The 22075-nt window shown below is 48.1% G+C and overlaps 1 protein-coding gene across 1 annotated transcript in view; it reads left to right on the forward strand.

Moving 5' to 3' along the window:
* The window catches only part of LOC119962886 (zeta-sarcoglycan), a 1211045-nt gene that overhangs the window by 543902 nt on the left and 645068 nt on the right, over positions 1 to 22075 (forward strand). Inside the window, exon 2 of the mRNA XM_038791120.1 lies at positions 18820 to 19014. Within this exon, the coding sequence (XP_038647048.1) occupies positions 18820 to 19014 (195 nt within the window). The remainder of the gene's footprint in view (positions 1 to 18819; positions 19015 to 22075) is intronic.

Raw genomic sequence — 22075 nt, forward strand, 5'->3', positions numbered from 1 at the left:
GACGGCTGAGGCTCACCAGGCCTTCCACCGTATCAAGGCTGACATCTCCAAGGCCGCGATGCGCGCGGTCGACGAGACGCTCCCTTTCCAAGTTGAGAGCGATGCATCAGACATCGCTCTGGCCGCCACCCTCAACCAGGCAGGCAGGCCAGTGGCATTCTTTTCATGCCTCCGAAATTCGGCACTCTTGCGTCAGGAAGGAGGCCCAAGCCATCGTTGAAGCTGTGCGACATTGGAGGCATTACCTGACGGCAGGAGATTCACTCTCCTCACTGACCAACGGTCGGTTGCCTTCATGTTCAACACACAGCGGGGTAAGATCAAAAATGATAAGATCTTGAGGTGGAGGATCGAGCTCTCCACCTACAATTACGAGATTTTGTATCGCCCCGGTAAGCTCAACGAGCCCCCCGACGCCATATCCCGAGGTACATGTGCCAGCGCACAAGTGGACCGACTCCAGACCCTACACGGCGATCTCTGTCACCCAGGGGTCACCCGTTATTTTCACTTCATAAAGGCCTGCAATCTGCCCTACTCCATTCAGGAGGTCAGGGTTATCACTAGAGACTGCCAGATCTGCGTGAAGTGTAAACTGCACTTCTACCGGCCAGACCGAGGGCACCGAATGAAGGCCTTCCGCCCCTTTGAACGCTTCAGCATGGATTTCTAAGGGCCCCTCCTCTCCACCGACCGAAACACGTACTTTCTTAATGTGGTCGACGAATACTCCAGATTCCCCTTCATCGTCCCATGCCCCGAAATGGTGTCTGCCACCGTCATCAAAGCCCTCAACACCATCTTTGCTCTGTTCTCTTTCCTCGCCTACGTCCACAGTGACCGGGGATCCTCATTTATGAGCGATGAGCTGTGCCAGTACCTGCTCAGCAAGGGCATCGACTCGAGCAGGACGACCAGTTACAACCCCCGAAGAAACGAGCAAGTGGAGCGGGAGAATGGGACGGTCTGGAAGGCCGTCCAGCTGGCCCTACGGTCCAAGAATCTCCCGGTCTCCCACTGGCAACAGATCCTCCCCGATGCCCTTCACTCCATTCGGTCGCTCCTTTGCACGGCGACTAACGAAACTCCCCATGAACATCTCTTTGCCTTCCCCAGGAAGCCCAACTCCGGGGTTTCACTCCCAATGTGGCTGGTAGCTCCAGGACCCGTTCTCCTCTGCAAGCATGCACGGCTCCACAAGGTGGACCCGTTGGTTGAGAGGGTACAGCTACTCCATGCGAACCCGCAATACGCCTACGTGGTGTACCCCAACGGCTGCGAAGACACAGTCTCCCTCAGGGATCTGGCGCCAGCTGGACAACCCCCCCCCCGCCCCGGCGCCACCCATCCTCCCCCCAATGCACCTCACCACAGCTGCTCCTCCAGGACGATCCGTCCTCCCCTTGGTCCCACCCAGGGATGAAGATGAGGTCGACACACTCCCGGAGCCACCGGCAACCGAACCGACGCCTGCATCGCTACTGGGACTGTGTCGCTCGCAACGGAGGATCAAGGCGCCCGATCGTCTGAATTTGTAAACTTTTCCTAAAATGTTAACCTATGCATGTAAATAGTCTTCCACCTCCCTCGCTGTACTCTTTTTTTTAACAGGGGGTGAATGTGGTAGCCACTACTGTTGTGTATATATATCACGTATGAAGTGTATTACGGTAAGGCTCCTGTACTACAGGTGCGGGGGTAGATCCCTGCCTGTTGGCTCCGCCCGGTAGGCGGATTATAAATGTGTGGGCTCTTCGAGCTGCAGCCATTTCGGCAGCAGCTGCGGGAGGCTACACATCTCTGCATAATAAAGCCTCGATGACGCTCTACTCTCGTCTCGTCGTAATTGATAGTGCATCACCAGCACCCCTCACCTCCCGCACCATCGGACAACCCTAGCTCCCACACCACCACATGCACAGCACCCTACACCTGCGGCACAACGGGATGGTCTCACACGATTGCTTGTGGAAATGGGTGTGATCAGTGCCACGTTGAATGATGACAACCCGCTCTGCGATGAGCTGTGAGCTCCGGATTGTTAGACAATGTCTGACTCATGGCCACCGCTACACTCTCCACCTGGGTCCCTGTATGGGTCACAGACACTCCATCACATGGCCATGTGGGGTAGCTGGAGTCAGTGTTCCGAGGATGAGGGGGAGTTGGGGGGTGCGGGGGGTGGAACACACACCCAGCCTCACCGTTGTACCGACCTTCAACCCAGTGCCATTTGGTCCCCTTCATGACCTCTCAGGCACAGGACATAGCACAGAGGCATCTAGGTTTGGTGTAACAGTGACTTTAATCGTGACTTTCACATACAGGTGCCCTAGCCACTATAACTAAGCTGTGCCCTGCACTCATGCCAACTTACTACGTGTCGAACTTCTACCACTACACCTTGGTGTTTCCCCAGACGGGACTGCAGGAGTGGAGGCGGACTGCTGAGACTCCTGCCCTGTGACTTGGCTCCCCGTCAGCGCACGTTTCCTGGGGCGGCCTCTCTTGGATGGGCCAGGCTGCTCGCCAGGCGTGCTGGATGGCTTGGTGCCACCCTGTTCTGGCCGCTGCCCATCAGATGGACCAGGGACGGGACGGGGAAGTCCGAGGATCCATGGTGTTCCGGGACCCCCCTTGCAGGAGTCTCCGGGATGGGGCTCAGTACCTCCTCCGTCCTCGGGGTGCCCGGTGGCCCCTGGTCCTCGCTATGCGACGGTGGTGCGAGAGGAGACAAGCCCCGTGGCACCACTGACATCTGGCACTGCCAGTCCTGGAGGCCCGTTGTGGCATCGACCAAGATCTGAACGTTCGCAGTGATGGAACTCAGGGAGTGGGCCATCCCAGTCTGGGACTGCGCCACCTCCTTTTGGGCTTGTGTGACACCATCCAGCACGTGGGCAAGGCCGCCGATGCTCTCAGCGATGGCCTGCTGAGACTGGGCCATGGCCTGCTGAGACTCGGCCAGACCCCGGAGCTTAGCAGCAATGTCCAGCTGGCTCTGGGACATTCCTGCCTGTGAGAGGGCAGCCCTGTCCTGGCACCAAAGGCCTTCCACGGCAGCCGGTGGGGCGCAAACCACTCCGGCGCCATCCTAGCCCCTGAAGGTGCGGCCCAACGGCGGACTGGTTCCCGCCACTCCACTGCTCCGTTTCTGCCCGCCCCACCAATTCCTGGAGAACTGTCTGGGCGGCAACTGAGTGCTGGGGGCTGGGCTGCCCTCCGACCGTCCAGCTCCTCGGTTGCTCCTACCTCCACCTGCTGTACGGGTTCGGCTGTGTGGTGCGCACCAGTCAGTGTCCCAGAAGCCTCATCACTAATGTACCCAACTGAGGTGAGTGTATCTGCGGTGGGGGAGGGTGTGGGTGACAGCAGTGACGCAAGGGCCATGTCCTTATCGGACCCCCAGGTCTGGGGTCTCCTGGGTCGAGCCTTGGACCAATGGACATTGTCTCCGGCCCATGTGAGGGGCCCTGTCCGGTCTGTCCAACATCTGTTCGGCCGCCCTCTGTCCATCACTGTCCTTTGTCCCCGTCCTCTGTCCGTCACTGTCCTTTGTCCCCGTCCTCTGTCCGTCACTGTCCTTTGTCCCCGTCCTCTGTCCGTCACTGTCCTGGCTCTCCGTCCTCTCTTCGTCCGTTTCATGGCCGTCAGGGGGTGGAGTGTGAGGGGGGTTAGGGGGTGGAGGGGGCAGTGTGAGCGGACTGAGTGTGAGGGGGGTTTAGGGGGCGGAGGGGGTGGCATGTTAGGGGGTGGAGGGGGCAGTGTGTGGGGATGCAGTGTCGGAGGGGGAGTGGAGGGGGAGGTGAGGGGCTGAGGGAGTGTAGCCAGGCAGGCGAGTCTCACTTGCTGCTGCGCCTCCGATCTGGCATGGCGCTACCTCCCGGGTGGCGGCTCCGCTAGCGAGGTCCGGAGCCCTCTGCTCATGGACAGTGAGGGGGTGCAGAACTAGTGATCCCCGTCCGGTTCTTGCACGCTCACGATGGTTGTGGGCTGTCATATCCTGTGGGGACGGGGGGGGGGGGGGGGGGGAAGCACAGAGTTAGGTGGTCAGCAGCAAGACACGCAGATGTTGGCAACATTATGGCTGGGCACCATGCCACACCGGCTCGCAAGGGGGGTGTGGTGCCCATGTAGGTCGGGTGGAATGTGTTGCCCCCCCCATCCTGCGTGGGCGGGGTGGGGGCGTGACACGTGGTGGGGAAGCGCTGGCCCGGGGGAACTCCCAGGGTACTTACCTTGGCTGCCCTCGTCAGGTCGTGGAGCTTCTTGCGGCACTGCTCTCCAGTACGTGGGGTGTGCCCCACAGTGCTAACGACGATGCCCACATCATGCCAGTTGCTGGCCGGGTGCCGGTGGCCACGTCTTGGGCACAGGATCGCCCTCCACTCTTCCACTGCGTCCAGCAGTGTCTCCAGGCCATGGTCCCGGAACCTGGGAGCAGCACGGCGGGGCATTACCGTCTCTCCTGTGTCGGGGCCTGTGCGCGGATCAAGCACATAAAGTGACGCAGCACCTTGTCATCCGAGCGTCGCACGCTAACGGCGGCGCTCTGGCGCCATGCCCACCGCATTTCTCGTGGCGCCGCTTCTGGCCCCTTTCCGGGGCCTGAATCGATGCTGCCGGCGGGCCGTTCGCGCCATCGTGAATCGCGACGGCGTTCACGACGGCACAAAAACTCTGGCGCAGCATCGGAGAATCCCACCCCTCTTTTCCCAATTTCTATTTATTTTTCTGACCCTCGCCGGCGACGTAACGTGATTCCCATCCTCCTTTCATTAAATTTAAATACATTAACATATTATTAAAGGGCTTCCCAGGTACATGAGGTACACCGAAAAGTACAGACCCCAGGCGGAGAGGGTCATGCGTGCCTGGCACAAGTTGGCACTGCCCTAGCACAGGTTGGCAGTGGCAACCTAGCAGTGGTATTCTGCTCCAAGGGCAGTGCTGGGGTGGGCCATCTGAGGAACCAATTGGGATGGGGGGGAGAGGGGTGTTCCCTTTGAGTGTTGGGGGCAGGGATGATGCCTGTGAGGGTGAGTGTCCCTGATACTGCTGTGCTGTTGAGGGAATTGGGGAAGTGAGCTCCTGATACTGCCGTGATGGTGATGGTGGAGGTGCGGGAGGCAGCATGCCAATCACCCTGATGATTACGGAAGGGATCTTCCGTATCCGTGGGAGGAAGTTTATTTCCAGTGCAGATCGGGGCGGAGCACAATCTTTATGGAGCCGGTATTGCTGGCTCTTCCAGGCCCCGCCCCACCAGAGTAAGGCCGCAAACCACACCCCCAGATTTTCTTTGCATGTGTGTAGGAGCATCTGGTCCGAAAATCCGGCTGTGTTTCTGGCGAGATACACGCTGGTTTTTAGTCTGGGCCTGGCACTCTTGACAAATTTAGGTAAACTTCTGGCTCGTGGCAGAGGTGGCACACCTGTCTCCGGATTACAAAGTTCTGGGGCGCGATTCTCCGCTGCCCATGACGGGTCGGATAATAGCAGGAGGGCCTTCCCGACATTTTTCCCGACCTCCCGCTATTCTCCCCCCCCCCCACGGCCGCACCACGACACGAATCGCTGCTCGCCGTTTTTTACGGCGAACAGCGATTCTCCCCTGGTCGATGGGCCGAGTTCCTAGGCCTTTACGGCCGTTTTCACGAACGCAAACACACCTGCTCTCACCGTTCGTGAAAACGGCCGCAAAGTGCCATCCCGGACAACCATGGCCGTGCCAAGGGTGGCATGGACCCGATCGGGTCCGATACCCGCGCACTCTTTGTTCCTCCGCCGCCCCTCAGGATCAGTCTGCGGGGCGGCTGAGGGGCATGACGGCCCGTGCATGCGCGGGTTTGACGCATATGCGTGATGACGTCATCGTGCGCGTCAGCATACCCCCGTGTATGCGTTGTTTCCTCCGGGTGCTCTGGTTTCCTCCCATAGTTCAAAGATGTGCAGGTTCGGTGGATTGGCCATGATAAATTGCTCTTAGTGTCCAAAACAGATTAGGTGGGGTGACGGGATAGTGTGGAAGTGTGGGGATAGGGTGGAGGTGTGGGTTTTGGTAGGGTGCTCTTTCCAAGGGCCTGTGCAGACTCGATGGGCCGAATGGCCTCCTTCTGCACTGTAAACTCTATGGAATTCTAACATGTTGTAGATCATTGATTACCACTCCAATTCATATTTAAAATAAATGGTTTATTTCAATAATGCTGCCCATTATTATGAAAAATTGTTTATTCTGCTGAAAATACATCATCCTTAATTATTCCTTTTCAAAAAATATATTTTTGAAGACGAGAAAGTAATTTCTCTGTTTTTGCTGATCTTGGATATTTTTGCAGCCCCTATTATTCCTATTGAGAGAGGTGATCACTGACCGGTCCCAAGGCAATTCTACTCTCAGCCCAACTATATATTCATCCAATAAATCAGGAGGAATCTGTTTAACTTGTTGAATCAGCAAAATGTCTTTGGGGACAATCTAGGTTTGCTGCGATAATTGGGCAGATGCCAATATAGTAATCATGCCACCTGTCAATTGCAGCTGTGAGAGGTCCAAGCTATCTTGGTGGTCAATCCTCACTAGCATGAGACCAGTGAACTGTGAGCACCAAAAGGGCACATTGAGTCAACTGGGAGGCAAGAAAACAGCTGGCTCCTACATTGATGTGTAGTCACATGGCAGCACAGTGGTTAGCACTGTTGCTTCACAGAGCCACAGTCCCGGTTTTGATACCTGCTTGGGTCACTGTCTGTGTGGAGTCTGCAGGTTCTCCTCCTGTCTGCATGGGTTTCCTCTGGGTGCTCCAGTTTCATCCAGCGCATGCGCAGCATGGTGGAGGTCCACAGCAGCCAGTGCGGAGGGAAAGAGTGCCCCCACGGCACAGGCCCACCTGCGAATCAGTGGGGCCCCGATCGCAGGCCAGGCCACCATGGGGGCACACCCCGGGGCCAGATCCCCCCCCGCACGCCCCCTCTCCCCCCCCCCCCCCGCAGACCCCGGAGGCCGCCCACAGAGCTAGGTCCTGCCGGTACCTGGTCTAATTTACGCCGCCGGGACTGACCTAAAACGGGCGGCTGCTCGGCCCATCGCGGGCCGGAGAATCGCCGGGGGGGGGGGGGGGGGGGGGCGCTGACAGGCGCTATTCCCGCCCACACCAAACCCCGGCGACGGAGAATTCGGCAGCTTGCGTGGGCGGGACTCACGCCCCCCCCCCCCCCCCCCTTCCCCGGCAATTCTCCAGCCCGGCGGGTCGTCGGTGAATCCCACCCTATGTCTCCAATTCTATTAATCCATTACATTACATCTAGTCTCGAGATCTGTCACTGAGTGCCTCTGAACAAGGGTATGCATACCACCTCCTGAGGTGACCAGCTGTCGGCTGGGCAGCAGCTGTTGGGCACACCATGTGGCAACAGTCGCGCTTGCAGCACAATCAACATCCTGGGGGTTACCATTGATCAGAAACTGAATCAGGACTAGTCATATTAATACTGTGGCTACCAGGGCAGGTCAAAGGCTAGAAATCCTACAGCAAGTACCTCGCTTCCTGACCATCCTAAGTCCACCATCTGCAAGACACAAGTTAGGAGTGTAATGGAATACTGTCCACTTGCCTGGATAAGTGCAGCTCCAACAACACTCAAGAAGTTCAACATCATCCAGGATAAAACAGCCCGCTTGATTGCTTCCATTCCACAAACCTTCAAACCCTCCACCACTGATGAACAATGGCAGCCGTGTGTACCATTCACAAGATGCACTGCAGTAACTCACCAAGGTTCCTTAGGCAGCACTCCCATGGTACTTTACCATCTAAAAGGACAAAAGCAGGAGAAACCTGGGAACTCCACCAGCTGAAGGATTCCCTCCAAGTCACTCACCACTCTGACTTGGAAATATATTGCTGTTCCTTCACGGTCGCTGGGGCAAAATCCTGAAACTCGCTCCCTAGCAGCATGGTGGGCGTCCCAATACCTCAAAGACTGCAGCGGTTTAAGAAGGAAACTCACCACCACTTTTTGAAGGGCAACTAGGGATGGGCAATAAATGCTGGCTGAACCAGTGGTGCCAACATCCTGTAAATGAATTATTAAAATGTTGGGTTTATCCAAGCAGTGGTAGGATTGAAGCTTTTAAGTGACCCTTAATTGGACATTTAAAGGACTCAATTGGCTGGAGGGTGGGGAGGTCAACCATGGGCCTTCCCACGCTGTATGGAATTCAGGTGGAGATAGGAAGGCAGTAGGGTTAGTGGGTATGCCACCTTCTTGGCTAAGTGTATGCCCTTCTCGCCTCCAAGCTCACCACCTGACAAAGCATAAGGCTCCACCAATTGCTTTGAAATGTTTGTAATACATTTAACTAGATTCACCAGCATGAAGTATCCTCTGCCCATGCTTGAAGCAGACATTTGGTACTTTTAAGATTGCAGGGGCCTAAGGCCTGCTGCAGGTCCCCTCCAGCTGCTTTTCCCCGAGGCAGGCGGTGTCATTGTCGGCTACATTATGGCAAACCAAATGTAAAGAATGTCTGGAACAAATGAAGTTACTTATTTCCCAGTTCTAGAGATTCAGGCTTGCTCCACAGTTTCACCCCTGCTGGCTACCACTAGACTCCACCTCCCCTCCCACGCCGAACAGTGGCTCCCATCACTCCTGAACACTGCATCCCACGCCTGAACCTTGCCTTCCCATGCTTTGTGCAGACTTTTACGGTCCTTCCTGCTGGCAGGATATTTCATTCCTAATGAAGTCAATGGAGGTTGGAACTGCTCGCCATATTTTATGCCAGACCCCCTACCATGACAAAGCCATAAAATTCCACCCCTGATCATTCATTGCCCTCCCATTCTTAATTGCAAGCACTTGAAGCTTACCAGCCTGATATAAAGAAGCCTTGAATACCTACCACATATACAGCCTCTCATATGCCATGATTCTGTCTATTAATTTTTAATATTTCATTATCTCCAACTTTGTCAAAAGTTTCTAGTAACTGACATCCTTGAAATAGTGTTTTAGCTGATCTCCTGATCACCCATTGAATGACTAAATTTTAGTGCATTCTTATTCAAATATTGTACTTTATATTTTGAATTAGGTACTGATACATACATATAAAAACATTTACTGCCTTACGATGATGTTCCAGGTAACATATAACATATGATATACATGTATATATGATGTTTACCACTAACCCTGTTATGAACTTTAAAACAGTGTAAAATTAAGGACCACAATTTTCTGCTTATGTCAAAGCAGTTATTGAATATGTTGAACACTGCTGTACCAAGTTACGACAATATGCATGTACACCAGATGCACTAGTGCTTCCACCTTAGTTTAAACTGACAATAATTATGCCAATCCAGGACTATTGGATAATGGCACCAGCAGCAAATAAAGAATCTGTCTGCAGTTTGCAAATTAAAAAGGTTAATCGTTGAAAGATTGACAATATTAAATTTGATATATGCTCCAAAGAGTTTTCTTTTGAGGAAATATGTGTCTGTGTTCAATGGTAATTATAACCTAACTCATACTGCAGGAAACTTACCTTCTTTGATCCCTTAATTCCACTTTTCACTGACTAAACAATTAGTCTAGAATCAGGAAAATGGATCATGATCACATTGAAGGAGGAGGAAACTCCAGACCCTCACAAAATTATGTAATGGAAGCCCTAATTAAAGAGGAATAGAAAAGAACACATGGTTGTGGCATGTGTAGAGAATCAACTTTGGACAAAAAAAACCAATCTGATGACCTGCTGTATGTTCATATGATTAAAGATTGAACGACAAAATGTTGCTACTGCCACTATCATCAAGTGATGAAATATTGAATAGGGATAATTGAATTTTATGGTTGGTTGGAACGGTGATGAAAGGTGAATAGAATTCACTGCATTGAAAATTAGGATGGGTTTCCAAAATGTTTGAAAGTGATGCAGTAAATAGACACACGGCAAAAAAAATAGACGAGAATGACTGAGAAATATTTAAGCGAGAGAGGAAGAAAATATAAGTAAACACCTTTGATAAACTATTATAGCCATTGGATATTTTCACCTTCTAAGAATAACCTTCAGGTTGTTAACAGGTGGTGAGAACCAACACAAGGAAATAACCTGTTTAACCAAGTCCTCAATAATCTGCTCAAAACAGAGGCATCTGTCCATGATAGCATTGGTAAGAATGACTATTATACAATCCTTGTCAAAACGTTCAGGGCCAGAGAGGTTGTTCATCAATAATTATGACTTACCTGACCATTGACGCATTGAAGGAACATACTATTTACATGTACCATGTCAAGTGTCTCAACCACCTCTTTGAAAACAAGTCTCTAGTAATTCAAAACTGAACATCCGCCGGAGCAACACCATTGTATATCATAATCTGCAACCTCATGGCTCAGCAAATCATTTTCAAGCTAAAACCTTGGAAAATTGGTCACTGTAATTTGCTCTTGATAGAGTTGCTATTAAATATGTGGAGCATTGCTAAACGAGTCAATGAAAATCAGAGGGAAAATTCTGTTGGTTGGAGTCATACCTGGCACAAAGGAAGATGGTTGTGGTCTTTGGAGGCCAATCGTCTCGGCTCCAGGACATCACTGCAGGGGTTCCGCAGGGTAGTTTCCCAGACCCAACCATCTTCAGCTGCTTCATCAGTGACCTCCCTTCCATCATAAGGTCAGGGGATGTTTGCAGAGGACTGAACAAAATGATCAGCACCATTTACATTTTGTTTAAGTTTAAGAAGGAATCAGATTTGGCGCTTGGTGCTAAAAGGGATCAAGGAATATGGGGAGAAGGCAGGATCAGTGTATTGAATGTGATGATCAGCCATGATAATGAATGGCAGAGCATCCTTGAAGGGCTGAATGGCCTCCTCCTCCTTCTATTTTCGATATTTCCATTAGTGACTCCTCAGATAATGAAGCAGTCCATGTCCAAATGCATCAAGACCTGGACAATATCCAGGCTTGGGCTGACCAGTGGCAGGTTACATTCACGCCACAAGTGCTAGGTAATGACCATCTCCTACAAGAGAGGATCTTACCATCCCCCTTGACATTCAATGGCATTGCCATCGCTGAATCCCCCACAATCAACATCCTGGGGGTTACCATTGATCAGAATCTGAACTGGACTAGCCATATTAATACAGAGGCTACAAGGGCAGGTCAAAGGCGAGGAAATCATACGCCGTGTAACTCGCCTCCTGACTCCCCAATGCCTGTCCACCATCTACAAGGCACAAGTCAGGTGTGTAATGGAGTACTCTCCACTTGCCTGCATAAATACAGCTCTTCACACCACGCAAGAAGCTCAACACCATCCAGGACAAAGCAGCCCGCTTGATTGCTCCCCATTCCACAAACATTCAAACGCTCCACTGCTGATGAACAATGGTAGCCGTGTGTATCATCTACAAGATGCACTGCAGGCATTTGCCAAGTTTCCTGAGACAGCACCTTCCAAACCCATGACTACTACCACCTAGAAAGCCAAGAGCAGCAAATATCTGGGAACCCCACTGTAGTGATCTCTATGTGTGCATGTATATAAGGGGTAATGTGTAATCAGTAGCACCACATGATCACTAGAGGGCCAAACCAACAGGGGTATAAAAGGCAGCCACATTGGGTCTCCCCCTCTCTCTTGGGTGCACTGTGACCAAAGCAATAGCAGACTAGTTTAGATGGCTAGTGGAGTTATGTATAGTTACCATAGTTAGATCTTGTTAACCTTATCATTAGTATCAAAGATAAAGCAAAGAACACATGTAAATATTGTTGTAGTTACTCAATAAAACTTTTGTTCCTAATGGAAGAGTTTGAATCTTCTTCATTGGGATTCAGAATACCTCATCACTAACCAAGGATTGAGTGGCACATGTTACCTACCACACAGGAAAAAAAACACCCACCACCTGGACGTTCCCCTTCAAATTCACCACCCTGACTTGGAAATATATCACTGGGTCTTAACTGTCGCTGGGTCAAAGTCCAGGAACTCCCTCCCTAATGGCACAGTGACTGCAGCGGTTCAAGAAGGCAACTCACCACCACCTTCTGAAGGGCAACTAGGGATGGTCAATAAATGCTGGCATTACCAGTGACACCCACATCCCGCAAAAGAATAAAAAAGAAGGTAAAGTCACCATAGTGCAAGGGACCATAGGCTGCTTTTCCCTTTGAGGGGGAGAGCTGACTCGTGATTTAACCTGTGTATCACCACACCTCAGGCGAGGGGAAAGGTTGAGAAGGCGGGCCTTCATGAATACCCTTCATGAATAACCAAATTACATTAGTCTGTCGACAAATCACATATGACAATCCTCTTATATTAGTTTACAAAGGCTAAGGTTTTGCAGGTGATCTTGAAGAAAGCTGCCACTAGATTTAGTGAGTTCCATGGAATGGATTTCACATTTTCTGGTGTTAATTTAATTCTGACGCAAACCAAATGGGATCTCTGGCATGCTGCATTTGTCACCATGCAGGCTAAGCAGCTCATCACATTTGGAATTCATAGAAACCAATGTGCCACCCTGTTCCCCATTGAAGAATTTTTACAGACAACAAATCACAAAGTAACAAGCAGTTTTATTATTCACTTTTGATAATTTTATAGAAAGTGAAATAAAAATTTTAAATACAGACATGTGGAAGAAATATAAATACACATTATGAAATAAATATTTTTATTATTTTAAAGAGCTGTGGAACTGTTACCAATAGTTGGAGAAACTTGATATTCTACAATATGAAATTAGATTTTTAGATCCAAAGACTTTTTCAACAGTAATTATGACTTGGAACAGCATTAAAAACTTAGTTTCCTTCATTCGTAGAATTTACAGTGCAGAAGGAGGTCATTCGGCCCATCGAGTCTGCACTGGCTCTTAGAAAGAGCACCCTACCCAAGGTCAATACCTCCACCCTATCCCGATAAATCAGTAACCCCACCCAACACTAAGGACAATTTTGGACACTAAGGGCAATTTATAATGGCCAATCCACCTAACCTGCCCATCTTTGGACTGTGGGAGGAAACCAGAGCACCCGGAGGAAACCCACGCACACACGGGGAGGATATGCAGACTCTGCACAGACAGTGACCCAAGCCGGAATCGAACCTGGGACCCTGGAGCTGTGAAGCAATTGTGCTATCCACAATGCTACCGTGCTGCCCCAAACAACAAGATATAACTTGTTTCGCCATAATTGAAGCAAGAATAATAATGTAAAAGTGGAAATTTACTTCCATTCAGTGATTTCTAATTAATTTGTATCTGGGAGGACTTCTGTAGCACAGGGAATTACTGTCAAGAACCTTTGGATTTTCATGTTTAACAGCATCTGTGCAGACCAGAGCAGTTGATTTTAATTTCACAGAGTAATGATGGCAAACTTTGACATTTCCTCCATCATTGCAACCAAAAATGTCTGGGCCATTAACAATAATCATGCCAATCCAAGGCCGATCACAAAATAATTATCATTGACATCCCTAATACAGACCAGCATCAGTTGCAGGCAAAGAATCATCCCATTGATTGAACATTAACGTTAATCATGTAAAGTTGACAGCATTAGCCATGGTATGTGCTCCTAAAGTGTTTTTACTTAATGGCAAGTTTGCGTTTTTATTTTTAAAAATATACTTCGGTTTCAAATGGTAATTTTAACATGGCCCAGTGGGAAACTGACATAGTCATCAACCAAGATTACTTCTAATTGACTATTCAATGAGCCTGGAACCAGAAAATGGATCAGGATCGCATGGAGGGAGGAAGACATTTTAGGCCCTAGGCTGAGTGATATGATGGAAGCTTGAATTGTGATTGTGACTCATTCCGCCATTTCTATCAGTGTAGGCGAACAATCCTTGTTCAATGAGGAGGGTGGAAGAGCAAGTCAGGAGGAGCACCAGCTCTGATTTGAAGTGAGGTGACTTGCTGAATTGACTACACAGTGAAAAGAAGATAGAGCTAAATGATTCCCACAACCAACAGATCAGATTAAAGCTCTGTGGCTCTGTCACGTCCAGTCATGAATAGTGGCATAAATTAAACCATTAATGAGAGAAGGAGGCTTCAAGAATTCTCCCATGGGCAATGATTGTGCAATGCAGCAGGTGAGTGTGAAGGACAGGACAACCATTGCCAACCAAAAGATTAACATTGATGATTCTTTTCTACTTTATCCTGATGATTCAACATCAGAGGTGTCAGTCTTCAGTCAATTTAGTGTACTCCTTGTTGTCATAATATACATCCGTGTATGTGATGGACTGCAGACAGGCAGTGATTGACACACCGGATGACCAGTGAGCACACAGAACACAGCAGCCAATCACCAGACAGGACACAACCACTATAAAGCCAGAGGGCACCAGCTTTCCCGCTCTCTTGGGATCCAGCCTCTGAGACAGTCAGAGCTCGTGAGCAGCAGCTGGCACAAACACCATGTGGTAGTCAGTCTGGTCCGGCTGGCTTCAGGTCTCCAGTCAAGTCAGCATAGTGTCAACCCACATTTAAGCATGTAATATAGTTTAGATGTTAAATAAAATTGTGTTGCATCTCATCAAGTGTTGGAAGCCTGTCTCTCTCTACACTGCATCAAACGCAGTCCACATAGACCCAGCTTACCCAACACATCACATGTGATATCAAGAAGCAGCTGGGATGGGATCTGTCAGGTCATTGAGGCCCTTGCCCACTGGTCAGAGCACAAGAGGGGATTCCCCATCAGTCCCATGGGAGAGTCAACTGCTCTTCAGGCATTTAAATGGACACGGTCAGGCCTTCCTCTATGATTGACGTCCCTGGTGAAGGAAGCCCCAACAACCGAAAGATGCCAGCTCCTCCTTTTGACTGTGCCAGCAGGAATGTTGATAGTTGGTAGCAATATATTCCCCAGAGGTGCAGATCATTGTGGGACTCAAACCAAAGGCAAGTAAAGAAAGGTTGGGGAATGTGTGGTTTGCGGTACTGGGGAGGTCATAGGAGAGTGGGGACAGGGATTTTGGAGATAAGGGTTTGATGGTGGCTTTCAGTATCCTTTCCCCTTCCCAGTGCCAAGTCCATTGGTCAGCATGGAGTGTTTGACTATGAGGGAGCCAGAGGAGACCACTTGCCAGGCTGCATTCCGAGGGTGCACGATTTAATCCCATCACTAAATTGTGATGAGCCAAATTGACATCTCATTGCTGGTGGCCAATAATTCCCATTGGCACCTACCGCGATTTAATTGGGGAGTTTTTCCACCATTTGGAGACTGACTTTGATGTGATTATATGTTTTGTGCCACAACAGGCTTGATTATATCCTGCGCTGATTACACTAGACAACATTCTAGCTTTAGTGCTGAAGTCTTCTGCTCCAGAAAAGCCCCACTTCTAGCCAAGATATTCCAATCCAACTACAAATGGAATTTGGTAATTTGTCAGACCTGGACTGAAAACTGGCATGTAACTCTCACTGGCGAGGGATGGGGAAAATTGGAAACACGATATCTCTGGAGAGCATTTCCCAATGCAAATCACTGAGTGTCTTTGCAAACTCTTTTGGGTAGAATCTTATCATCCCTCACCAGTGATTTTGAAGGTGGAGAGGCTAGTAAAATACAGCATGTGGCCTGCCTACCGCCTACCCACCCAGTCTAACCTATTTCCCATTTTATGATGGTGGAGGAGGCATTAGTTAATCCACCTAATAAAGGCCCTTAAATGGTTAATTACTGGTATGCGCCATTCTTTGTCAAATTGTCAAAGTGGTGAAAATCGTCCCCTACAACTCTGGTATCTACCTAGCAAGCTGGAAACCTGAATCATAGAGTCCCTACATTACAGAAAGAGGCCATTCAGCCCATTGAGTCTGCACAGGCCCTCTGAAAGAGCACCCTACCTAGACCCAATCCACCTCCCTATCCCCGTAACCCCACCTAGGAACAATGTAGCACGGCCAATCCATCCAAACCTGCACATCTTTAGATTCTGGGAGGAAACTGGAGCACCTGGTGGAAACCAACGCAAACATAGGAAGAATGTGCAAACTCCACACAGACAGTCGGCCAAGATTGGAATCGAACTCAGGTTCCTGGTGTTGTGAGGCAGCAGTGCTAACCCCTAGCCCACGGTGCTGTCCCAGGTGTATCCTGTCCATTTGCCTGGGTGTGTCTTGTCCATCAAAAGCAATGCATCCAATTAACGTTCTTGGCATCCTTTTCTCAGAACCCAAGTCAAAGTGGGGCTTTTGTGCCACACAAGGCAATGCTAAACACAAGAGTTGTCCACCATGTTACAAACCATTGTCTTGCAAGATGGAAGACTTCTAGGAAAGCCAATTTCAAATCATGAACAAAGTGGTTAAAGGCATTATCAACAGTGCTATTGAATGGCACGCGATGGGCCGAAGTCCCGCCACTGAGAGGCCTCTCCCGCCGCCGTGGTTTCAACCACCTCTGTTGGCGGCGGGATTGGCAGCGCAAGAGGGCCCCCGGGGTCCTGGGGGGGGGGGGGGGGCGCGGGGCGATCGGACCCCGGGGGGTGCCACCACGGTGGCCTGGCCCGCTATCGGGGCCCACCGATCACGGGCGGGCCAGTGCCGTGGGGGCACGCTTTTTCTTCCGCCGCCGCCATGCCTCCACCATGGGAGAGGCGGCAGAGGATCCCCACAGCGCGCATGCGCCGATGGTGACGTCAGCGGCAGCTGACGTACCGGTGCATGCGCGAACCGGCGAAGGCCTTTCGGCCAGCCCCGGTGCCGGGCGTCAATGGCCGCTGGCGCCGGTTCTGGCGCCAGTCGGCGTGGTGCCAACCACTCCGGCGCGGGCCTCGCCGGAGTGGTTGGCGCCACTCCGCTACGCCGGGTGAGGGAGAATCCCGGCCCAGAAGTCTCCCTTTTAAGATCGCGATGAAGATTAATTTGTTTTTCCCTGGGATCATTAGTCAGTGGAATTCTCTTCCCCAGGCAGTGGAGGCTGGGTGTTTAAATTTATTCAAGGCTGAATTAGATAGAATTATAAAATCCCTACACTGCAGAAAAAGATAATTTGGCCCATCGAGTCTGCATCGACCTTCTGAAAGGTCACATAGGCCACATCCCTGCCCTATCCCCAGAATCCCAACTAGCTTTTGGACATGAAGGGGCAATTTTGCATGGTCAACCCACTGAACCTACACACCTTTGGACTGTGGGAGGAAAATGGAGCACCCGGACGAAACCGCTGTAGATGCGGGGGGAAAGTGAAAACTCCACACAGTCACCCAAAGTAGGAATCAAACCCGAGACCTCGGTGCTGTGAGGGAGCAACTGTGCGACCGTGCCACCCATATTTTTGATAGGCAGGAGAATTGAAGGTTATGCGGAGCAGATAGAAAAGTGAGACTACAAGCAGATCAGCCATGATCTTTTTGAATGATGGAGCAGGCTTGAAGGGCCAAATGGCCTTCTCCAGCTCTGATTTTCCCATACAACTTTATAAAGTGTCGCCTTCAAGGGAACATGAATGTAGATAGAGAAATTAATAAATAAATCGAGGAAACTATGGTGGAAAATCGAGGGAGAAATCTCTCTTGCAGTGACTTCAGCAACTAAAACAAAATAATAAATAAATAAACTTTTTTACTGTCACAAGTAGGCTTACATTAACACTGCAATGAAGTTACTGTGAAAATCCCCTCGTCGCCACATTCTGGCACCTTTTCGGGTGTACAGAGGGAGAATTCAGAATTTTCAATTCACCGAACAAGCACGCATTTCGGAACTTGTGGGAAGAAAACTGGAGCACTCGGAGGAAACCCTCGCAGACAAAGGGAGAACGTGCAAACTCCACACAGACTGGGACCCAAGCTGGGAATCGAACCCTGGCCCCTGGCGCTTTGAAGCAACAGTGCTAACCAGCTGGGATGACAACAAAACAGCATGGCTTTGCATAGTACCCAAGCAAGAAGCCAATACATTCAAGCAGAGGATTACAGCTGGAAGAAGACATTATTGAGAGAGAAAAAAGAATGACTTTCGACATGAGTCATTCAAAGTACAAATTTATGAAATTTCACTAAGCTGTGGTCCATGGAAATGTAATCCAAATAATACAATTAAGTAAAACAGCAGCAAAATTTCCATTTGAATAGCATACATAGTCCATACTCAATATAGACTTTCGCATTTTAAAGTAAAGCATACTTTAAGAGCAGGCAATGGAGCGTGAAAAATGAATAAGCTTTTCCACTCAGTGGAAATATTTCATCACAAACTAGAAGCAGGTGAAACTAGAAGAGGATGTCACTGTAAATCTTTGATCAGATTGATTATTTCACAATAAACAAAGCTTATTTTACATTGGGGACAATTTAATTTGATTTTATAGTGACAGGACTTAAAGTTTTCAGAACACATGCATTTATGTTCTCTGATATTGTTCATGGAAAGTATTTGTGTTTAAGTTGGAAAGTATTTTCTGTAATTTTGAACATCAGTTATTTGGTCTGAATTGTTCTTCATGTTTTTAATCTAATCAATAACTTCACTCTGAAGGTTTTATACATTGTGCCAAATCCTGCAAATTGACAGGAGATGGATTCCACATATCTATGGAGGTTCTCCTTTCCTTGATTTTGTACATCTGCACTCATGGAGTGCCATTTATTAATTATTAACTTCAGACCAATTTAAACTCCAGTGCAAACCTGTAAAATACTCTGAACCCGCCATCTATATGTCTATAATTTGAAGTTGAACAGTTGTCTTTTACTTCAAAATTGATACTGAATGACCATTTTGCTTTTCTTTGCAGATGACAAGGGAACAGTATATCTTGGCAACACAACATAATAACCTTCAGAGACCTGAAAATCAACAAGTCTATCAAGTAGGAATTTATGGGTGGCGGAAACGATGGCTATACTTTTTTGTGCTCCTCCTAATGGTGACCATGATTGTCAATCTTGCATTGACAATCTGGATATTGAAAGTCATGAAATTCTCAGTGGTAAGTGCCTGTTGAATCAGGACTGTTTGATTTTTTTCAGTTCTCTTTATGTTGACGTTGTTGCAGCTTCAGTGAAATGCTTTCAAGGTTATGTATAATTCATCAGGCATTAAAGACAATTGAAGATGGTTGTCGACCCATACATTTCTGTGGATTCCAATTTTACATACTGTGGAGAATTGGGAAATTAAGGTTTGGGCTCTACTTGCTAGTTAGCTGTAATGATGGGTAATACCATTAGAATACAAAGAGAAGACCTGATGTAGTAATTATCTTGTCTACCATCTGGAGAAAATAGCTTTCATAGATGTATCTGTATCAGCAGGCAAAGCTATCAATATTCCATTTACTCTTATTGTTGGTCTGGTTCTCTTTTTTTTGTAAATGGCTGCTTGTTCTTGACCGTAATTCTCAAATTTATGACAGTTGTCTTCTGCAGGAGCTGAGATTTCCCAATCATTTCTGTTCATTTGACATTGGCAATAATTACTGCAGTCATAAATATGTTCAAATGACACCTCAAGTGAATTGTCAAACTAATCAGAAAATGTACTTTTATCAGAAAAATCTGAAAAATGTAATTGAGACAACTGCAGACAGTCAGAATAATGGCTGAAAACATGCTGAAATGGGGCATCTCATCACATGCATCATTAGTTAGACTTTTGCTGTACCCTTGGCTTTAAAAAAGAATAGCTTTGTAAATTACTGGAACTGCGAGCTGGTAATTAGATTATTCGCTCTGTTTCATGTTTGGATGTGGTGTTTTTTTATAAAGATGTTTTTCTTTGATACAAACTCTATGCAACTTAATTCAATTAAGTTTATCTTGTGTAGGTCATGAATAAAATATCCAACAATCTGCCCAGAAAATGTCCCAGGTTTGAAGTTAGTTGGTTTTATGTTTCCTGGACAGCATGCCTGCGGCATTAAGATGGACTGTTGTGACAGTGACTTATGTTTAACTGGCCTTATTTCCATATGGGAAGCATAAATATTGCAGTACCAAAACCTACTTTCATAAGGACAAGCTTTATCCACTTTCCTGTACCCTTTAAGGCCATTTCTTGAGGTAAGTGTGGAGGTGGGAAGTATATTTCGCTGGGCTGGAGCAAGTGGGGGTGAACCCTGCACCTTCCTACCTCTGCCCTGCAAAAATCTGGGGCAGGAAGGGCCTTATCTCACCACTGCTGGTCTTCAACCATCAAGGATAGGGTAGTTACCATGCTTGCAGGCTCGCAGAAGGAGGAGCCCACTGCAAGCCACCTCACTGCCTTTTTTTCTAAGCCTTCTGCACCCCCTATAAACCAGCGACCCTCTCCCCACCACTGCTATTGTGCCGCTCACTCACCTGAAACCCAAGGTATCTTGCTGATTCTGGGCCTCTAGGGAATGCATTGTTAGCAGCTACCACCACTCTCCTTGTGGTGCTGCCTGCAATCAAGAGCTGTCAGTCTTTGGTTAGACAGCAGCTCTCTGGGGGTTAGGTATCCCCCTCGTTGTCTTTGATCCTGTGGATGGCCCACCACTGGCTTAAGTGCCTGATTGGCACTTATTTTGCGGGCTTTCCCTAAATAAGGTGACGCGGGGCTCTTGACACTCCAGTTAATGGACAAGACCCCATCGCTTGGATTAATTTCCGCCCATAGCCTGCTGTCATTCGCATTAGAGGGAGTGTGAGGAAGTGAGTAGTCTAGCAGTTGTCCATTTTTACTGAAACTAACAGATGGACATTCTGAGTTCTGGTAGAATTAATATTGCTTCTTGTTCCACTGTCAGTGAGAAAATATATTTATTTGAAATACTTCAAAGACAAGCAACAAAAGCTCTTCCTCGCTGCTGAGAAAATGCAGAGATGTTTTTGACGCTGATTTTAATAAATCAAAGGATGCCCCTTACAGAAGGTCTCAGAAAGCATAGACATTTGTGTAAATCTAATTCACAGTTTTAGCTTTCCGATCAAAATATGAGCAAGGCATGTTTAAAATAAAATTGGCGATTAGTCATTCTTGTCACAAAATGCAGAAAAATCGTGGATCACCAAAACAAGTTAATGGTATTATGATATAATCATTAACACGACATATGTTTATTTCTTATCGTGTTAAGCATATTTCTTGATACAGTCATCTGTGTTTAAATGTTTATTATGTGTTTTGTGGACTTAGTTGTTTTGAACAGAAATGCCTGCTTACTGTGCCATGGCATAATGCTAATTAATTGGAGCAAGCAAGTGAGGAAAAGAACATGCATAATATTTATTCTTTCTTCAATTGTGCCCAAGATATATGTGAGTTTGTGTTTTTACTGAAAAGCCTGGCATTTCGAACACTGTTTAGCTGAAATGACACGTGTGCTGTAGTAAAGGAAAGCTAGTGTTATATGTGCACTTTTTCTCATTTTTGTCAACCAAGCAAAAACATTCTGTTGATTATTCACAATCACCTTTGCTGAATATTAAACTAAAGGAGGGAAATTTTCCATTTATTACTAAATAGGAGATAACTGTGTTTAAACTTTGTTTCATGTATAGTGGCGTGACCAGTTGATCATATGTCAATCCACTGGGATATGTTGCTAAGTGTTGCATTCCCATCAAAGCTCACTTTGAGGGCTGAATTTTTGCTCAACGTCCTGATCCTGACTCCGGTCTTCATTCTGTATCGAATCCTGGAAGCAATTTTTTGAATAGGCAGCCAATTAAGTAGACGCTTACTGGACCCAGCTCCACATAAGGATAGAGTACAGCTGTGGGAAATTGTGCACCTGCAGTCTTCTGTCCTCACTTCCGCAGTCCTTTTAAAATCCAGACCACAATCTCTGCTTAGTTATTACACCATTGAAATTTGGAAACTGAGGTCAGAGAGGCCACTTATTTAAGGATCAGCTTTTGTTTTGGAACTGCCATTCAGCCATCAATTATTTCTTCTACCTACAATGTGGAACTTGTAACGTGGATGCAGTTAATACTCCAGACAGGATAATGAAGCAAATTTCCACTCTTAAGTCATTAAGAATCATATATCCAGCATAACTCTGTAGTATTTCAAAGGCTGTGTGC

Source organism: Scyliorhinus canicula, chromosome 3, assembly GCF_902713615.1.
Source record: "Scyliorhinus canicula chromosome 3, sScyCan1.1, whole genome shotgun sequence".
Classification (NCBI taxonomy): domain Eukaryota; kingdom Metazoa; phylum Chordata; class Chondrichthyes; order Carcharhiniformes; family Scyliorhinidae; genus Scyliorhinus; species Scyliorhinus canicula.